Below are 6868 nucleotides of genomic sequence, written 5' to 3' on the forward strand. Positions count from 1 at the left end.
TGTGGTGCTTGAGTAACAGTTTATAATCCAACAGGCAAAAATAGATATCTGCATGACATCATCATTGTTGATGTATTTTCTCTCTCTGATGGAAGTGGGGATAGTGTCATATACCTCTGTGTCATGCAGCACACTTCCCTCTGAGCAAGTGTGTGTGTATGTGATGGGCCAGAGAGTTTGGAAAAGAGTGGTATCGGAGTGAAAGGTTAGTGAGACTGGGGTTTCTGAGAAGTGACGGTGTTTCTGTATGCCAGGAGTCAACCAGAAACACCAGGACTTCCCTCATGCCACACAGAGTCAGAGGTACAGAGGACTTATAGGAACCTGAAAGAGACTCGTGGGAGCAATAAACCTCATAGGATCACTCAACGAGAGTCCTAGAGCGTAAAGGGAAATGTTTTGAGGTATAGGAATAGATTCAGGTACATAGCATGGTACTGTAACCTGGTAGTTCCTTTGCCAGAGGTGGCTAACCAGTTTTGATGGCTCATGTTGGTATAGCTGTTGCGTTTCGTCAGACACACACACACATTCACACTCACACACGCTCACTCCACAAATACCTCTGTCAGGTATAGACAAGAAGCATAGTACATCCTAAACAAACAGCTTTATTTTTTCTCAGCCCTGTAAACAACTTCATTCCTCCTCTCTCCCTCTCTCCCTATCTCTCAATCAGTGTGGCTGCTGCGTCCACTGTGTGAGTCGGGAGGTGTGTGTGTGACCCCTGCGTTGGTCGCACATCTCTCCTGTCTGGGGGTGCTGGTTCTCCTCACCTGCAACCTGGGATCAAAACACATCCAACTTTATTTAAAACATTAATGCATTCTTCCAAAAAAGTATAAAATCCAAGCAATGAAAGGAAATAAATTAAGAATTAAGAAAAGTAAAAGTGTTAAGAAATACGTTACAAGCAATAATGACATAAAAGTATTAAAGAGAGATAAACTTATCAGACTAAATCCTTACTTCTGCATCTTCTTGGTCTCCTCCTGCATGTAGATACAGGCCATAGTGAACATCTTAAACTCCTTGTAGTTCAGGTACTAAGGGAGACAGAGGTGTATAGTACAGTATGTAGAAACACATAGAGGCCAACCTTAAGCTGGATAGCAGAGACATTGTTGTCTCTGGACAGCTCAGGACGAATCACTGGTTTGAGTATCTCGTCTCTAACTAGAGACATCAAATTAGAAGATCTTGTTACCAACAAAAGCCCTGGGCCCTTGTCAAAGGTAATGCACTATACAGTATAGTGAATAGGGTGCCATTTCAAACCCAGAGAGAGCGAGTCAGTGTACCTCGTCTCCGGAGACGTCGAACTCGTAGAAAATCTTATCGAGGGCGTGTCCCTTGAGATTGAACAGGAAGCCAGAGGCCTGGAACTCGGCGGGGCTGATTGTATGACCTCCGTCCATGTCCAACAACTCAAACACCGGCCTGGAGTGACGGAAGATAAAGTTCTTCTCCACGTGGTACTGGAAGAGGTCGCACACAGATACACACACATACACACACACAAATACACACACTCGCACACACACACACGCACACACACACACACACGCGCACACACACACACAGACACACACACACACACAGACACACACACACACACACACACACACATACACACACACACACACACACACACACATACACACACACACACACACACACAAACACATGTGATGCTTTCACACATTCAAGACAGCAGCATATCACCCTGCATCCCACTGCTGGCTTGCCTTTGAAGCTAAGCAGGGTCAGTCCAGGTCTGTCCCTGGATGGGAGACCAGATGCTGCTGGAAGTGGTGTAGGAGGCACTCTTTCTTCTGGTCTAATTGTTGTATTTATCCCAAAGCCCCAGGGCAGTGATTGGGGACATTGCCCTGTGTAAGGGGCTGTCTTTGATGGTATGTTAAACGGGTGTCCTGACTCTCTGTGGTCATTAAAGATCCAATGGCACTTATTGTAAGAGTAGGGGTGTTAACCCCGGTGTTCTGGCTAAATTCCCAATCTGGCCCGCATACCATCATGGCCACCTAATCATCCCCAGCTTCCAATTGGCTCATTCATCCCCCCTCCTCTTCCCTGTAACTATTCCCCAGTGTGTTGCTGCAAATGAGAATGTGTTCTCAGTCAACTTACCTGGTACAATAAGGGTTAAATATTTTTTAAAATGTATAAAACAACACACATAAAGATAATACATAATGTACGAAAAGGTTCAGTAACCTTTTCTCATTACTGTTCCAGCTGTGATTTATAGCATTTCTATGAAACCTCTATTTTCTGGTCAACATTGAATCATGGCAGTAAAAAGCCTTTTGTTGTATCTGTAAACATGACTATAATTGTTTAATGAGATATAAAAGGGGAATTGAGAAGCAGGTTGTGTTAAAGGGGTTTACATCTCTTTGTCTGATAGCCAGATATGAGAAGTGGTTTCCCCTTGATAAACAAGATCAACAGAGAATGGCCTTTAATGGCCTTCAGTTTGACCGCATGGTTCTGACATACAAGCTCTATTCTCCTTGACCACATGGTTCAGCAGTAACCGTTATGATATAATACAGGGAAATGAATGAATTACTTATCTGCACTTCAGTGCTGGCAGACAAGACAAAAACACACACACAACACACAAACACACACACAGAGCGAGAGAGAGAGAGAAACATTACCTCGCTGCAGAGCAGGATGCAGACCAGCATGTAGAACTGTTCGAAGCCGATCTCTCCGCTGGCGTTCCAGTCTAACATGTCAAAGGTCATCATGATCTCCTTCTTCTTCAGGTCAGTCACATGGTGCATGAAGTGGTAGAACTGGATGTCTGCAAGAAGAAGAGAAATGGCTGCTTAGCCTACTGTTTGCTGCTTCCAACAGTGATCTTTAATAAATGTTGTGGAAAAAAGTTTTAATAACCAACTTTTTTTTTTGTTGTCAGGTTACACCCATACATGTAAGGAGGACACAAATTACCTGGATGTCTATGAATATATAGATAAAAATACAATCTGTCAGGTTACTGCCTCCACATTACCCACACACATCTAAGTACACAAATGAACATTTACATTTACATTTAAGTCATTTAGTAGACACTCTTATCCAGAGCGACTTACAAATTGGTGCATTGAACTTATGATAGCCATGGGGACAACCACCCTTTTTATTTTTTCTATTTTTTTATGGGGGGGGGGTAGAAGGATTACTGTTATATTATTCCAGGTATTCCTTAAAGAGGTAGGGTTTCAAGTGTCTCCGGAAGGTGGTCAGTGACACCGCTGCCTGGCGTCGTGGGGGAGCTTATTCCACCATTGGGGTGCCAGAGCAGTGAATAGCTTTGACTGGGCTGAGCGAGAACTGTGCTTCCGTAGAGGTAGGGGGGCTAGCAGGCCAGAGGTGGATGAATGTAGTGCCCTCGTTTGGGTGTAGGGTCTGATCAGAGCCTGAAAGTAAGGAGGTGCCGTTCCCCTCACAGCTCCGTAGGCAAGCACCATGGTTTTGTAGTAGATGCGAGCTTCAACTGGAAGCCAGTGGAGAGTGAGGAGGAGCGGGGTGACATGAGAGAACTTGGGAAGGTTGAACACCAGACGGGCTGCAGCGTTCTGGATAAGTTGTAGGGGTTTAATGGCACAGGCAGGGAGCCCAGCCAACAGCGAGTTGCAGTAATCCAGATGGGAGATGACAAGTGCCTGGATTAGGACCTGTGCCGCTTCCTGTGTAAGGTAGGGTCGTACTCTGCGAATGTTGTAGAGCATGAACCTGCAGGATCGGGTCACCACTTTGATGTTAGCGGAGAATGACAGGGTGTTGTCCAGGGTCATGCCAAGGTTCTTTGCACTCTGGGAGGAGGACACAATGGAGTTGTCAACCGTGATGGCGAGATCATGGAGCGGGCAGTCCTTCCCCGGGAGGAAGAGCAGCTCCGTCTTGCCGAGGTTCAGCTTGAGGTGGTGATCCGACATCCACACTGAAATGCAGAGATGCGATTCGCCACCTGGTTATCAGAAGGTGGAAAGGAGAAAATTAATTGTGTGTCATCTGCGTAGCAATGATAGGAGAGACCATGTGAGGATATGACAGAGCCAAGTGACTTGGTGTATAGAGAGAATAGAAGAGGGCCTAGAACTGAGCCCTGGGGGACACCAGTGGTGAGCGCATGTGGTGCGGAGACAGATTCTCGCCACGCCACCTGGTAGGAGCGACCTGTCAGGTAGGACGCAATCCAAGAGTGAGCAGCGCCGGAGATGCCCAACTCGGAGAGGGTGGAGAGGAGGATCTGATGGTTCACAGTATCAAAGGCAGCAGATAGGTCTAGAAGGATAAGAGCAGAGAAGAGAGAGTTAGCATTAGCAGTGCGGAGAGCCTCCGTGACACAGAGAAGAGCAGTCTCAGTTGAATGACCTGTCTTGAAACCTGACTGGTTTGGATCAAGAAGGTCATTCTGAGAGAGATGGCAGGAGAGTTGGCTAGAGACGGCACGCTCAAGAGTTTTGGAGAGAAAAGAATACTGGAATACTGGTCTGTAGTTGTTGACATCGGAGGGATCGAGTGTAGGTTTTTTGAGGAGGGGTGCAACTCTCGCTCTCTTGAAGACGGAAGGGACATAGCCAGCGGTCAAGGATGAGTTGATGAGCGAGGTGTGGTAAGGGAGAAGGTCTCCGGAAATGGTCTGGAGAAGAGAGGAGGGGATAGGGTCAAGCGGGCAGGTTGTTGGGCGGCCGGCCGTCACAAGTAGAGCATGATCCTGTAGGTTCATGCTCTACAACATTCGGAGAGTACGACCCTGCCTTACACAGGAAGCGGCACAGGTCCTAATCCAGGCACTTGTCATCTCCCGTCTGGATTACTGCAACTCGCTGTTGGCTGGGCTCCCTGCCTGTGCCATTAAACCCCTACAACTCATCCAGAATAACGCAGCCCGTCTGGTGTTCAACCTTCCCAAGTTCTCTCACGTCACCCCGCTCCTCCGCACACTCCACTGGCTTCCAGTTGAAGCTCGCATCTGTTACAAGACCATGGTGCTTGCCTATGGAGCTGTGAGGGGAACGGCACCTCCGTACCTTCAGGCTCTGATCAGTCCCTACACCCAAACGAGGGCATTGCGTTCATCCACCTCTGGCCTGCTGGCTCCCCTACCTCTGCGGAAGCATAGTTCCTGCTCAGCCCAGTCAAAACTGTTCGCTGCTCTGGCACCCCAATGGTGGAACAAGCTCCCTCACGATGCCAGGACAGCGGAGTCACTCACCACCTTCCGGAGACATTTGAAACCCCATCTCTTTAAGGAATACCTGGGATAGGATAAAGTAATCCTTCTACCCCCCCCTTACCCCAACCCACCCCCCCCCCCAAAAAAAAAAAGAAAGAAAAAAAAAATTGGTAAAGTGGTTATCCCACTGGCTATAAGGTGAATGCACCAATTTGTAAGTCGCTCTGGATAAGAGCGTCTGCTAAATGACATAAATGTAAAAATGTAAATGTCATTTGACTTAATAAATGAGGATCGGATGTCGTCAACCTTCTTTTCAAAATGGTTGATGAAGTCATCCACAGAGAGGGAGGAGGGAGGGGGAGGAGGAGGATTCAGCAGGGAGGAGAAGGTGGCAAAGAGCTTCCTAGGGTTAGAGGCAGAGGCTTGAAATTTAGAGTGGTAGAAAGTGGCTTTAGCAGCAGAAACAGAGGAAGAAAATGTAAAGAGGAGGGAGTGAAAAGATGACAGGTCCGCAGGGAGTCTAGTTTTCCTCCATTTCCGTTCGGCTGCCCGGAGCCCTGTTCTGTGAGCTCGCAATGAGTCGTCAAGCCACGGAGCAGGAGGGGAGGACCGAGCCGGCCAGGAGGATAGGGGACATAGAGAGTCAAAAGATGCAGAAAGGGAGGAGAGGAGGGTTGAGGAGGCAGAATCAGGAGATCGGAGGGAGAAGGATTTAGCAGAGGGAAGAGATGATTGGATGGAAGAGGAGAGAGTAGCGGGAGAGAGAGAGCGAAGGTTGCGACGGCGCATTACCATCTGAGTAGGTGTGCCGTAGTGAGTAGTGTGAGTAGTGTTGGAGGAGTAGTGTTGGAGGAGAGCGAGAGAGAAAAGGATACAAAGTAGTGGTCGGAGACTTGGAGGGGAGTTGCAGTGAGATTAGTAGAAGAACAGCATCTAGTAAAGATGAGGTCTAGCGTATTGCCTGCCTTGTGAGTGGGGGGGGGGGGGGGGGGGGGGGGGAGAGGGTGAGGTCAAAAGAGGAAAGGAGTGGAAAGAAGGAAGCAGAGAGAAATGAGTCAAAGGCAGACGTAGGGCGGTTAAAGTCACCCAGAACTGTGAGGGGTGAGCCATCCTCAGGAAAGGAACTTATCAAGGCGGTATATTTAGATATAAATCCACAATCTACCATTCAGAGTGTTCCTGTTGTGGACATCCAGTAGTTTGAAGTAATCAGACAGTATTTTGGTGTTGCGCAGGGAGAGAAGACAGTAGACACTGTCAAAGTCCAGATAATTTAAAAGAGCTCCTTTCTTTAGCTTCATCTTGGCTCACTGACTGACCACTGCAGAACTGCTGTCCCCCTCAGCTCTTCCTGGCACTGACATCACAATGGTTCACCATCGAATTTGGTGTTCCATTACAGATTCTACATTCTATTGATAGAATTCTGACATGATAAACTCATTTGGTAGCATTTCAATTGAATTATCATTACATACTATTTTGACAGTATATGACAACTTACCAATCTTTGCCATAAAATCTTTGCCATTTATGTCACTACACTGAAAAGACAGCAATTCACTTTACTAATTCATAGGTCTAAAACTGTACTGCACACTGTCAGTGAATTCCAATATTAGCTACATTACCTCATGTGTGAGGAGG

At 47.2% G+C, this 6868-nt stretch overlaps 1 protein-coding gene across 1 annotated transcript; it reads right to left on the bottom strand.

Annotated features, from left to right (window-relative positions):
• Positions 1 to 671: 671 nt before the first annotated feature.
• LOC311122401 (EF-hand calcium-binding domain-containing protein 9-like) lies at positions 672 to 6522 on the bottom strand (the record flags this gene model as incomplete). Its single annotated transcript, XM_084196764.1, has 5 exons — positions 672 to 783; positions 970 to 1046; positions 1302 to 1478; positions 2688 to 2836; positions 6387 to 6522. 5 exons carry the CDS (start codon positions 6520 to 6522, stop codon positions 672 to 674), a joined length of 651 nt encoding a protein of 216 aa, XP_084052890.1.
• Between the last annotated feature and the right edge of the window lie 346 nt (positions 6523 to 6868).

Source organism: Coregonus lavaretus (assembly GCF_964263955.1).
Source record: "Coregonus lavaretus genome assembly, contig: HAP1_SCAFFOLD_1236, whole genome shotgun sequence".
Lineage (NCBI taxonomy): Eukaryota > Metazoa > Chordata > Actinopteri > Salmoniformes > Salmonidae > Coregonus > Coregonus lavaretus.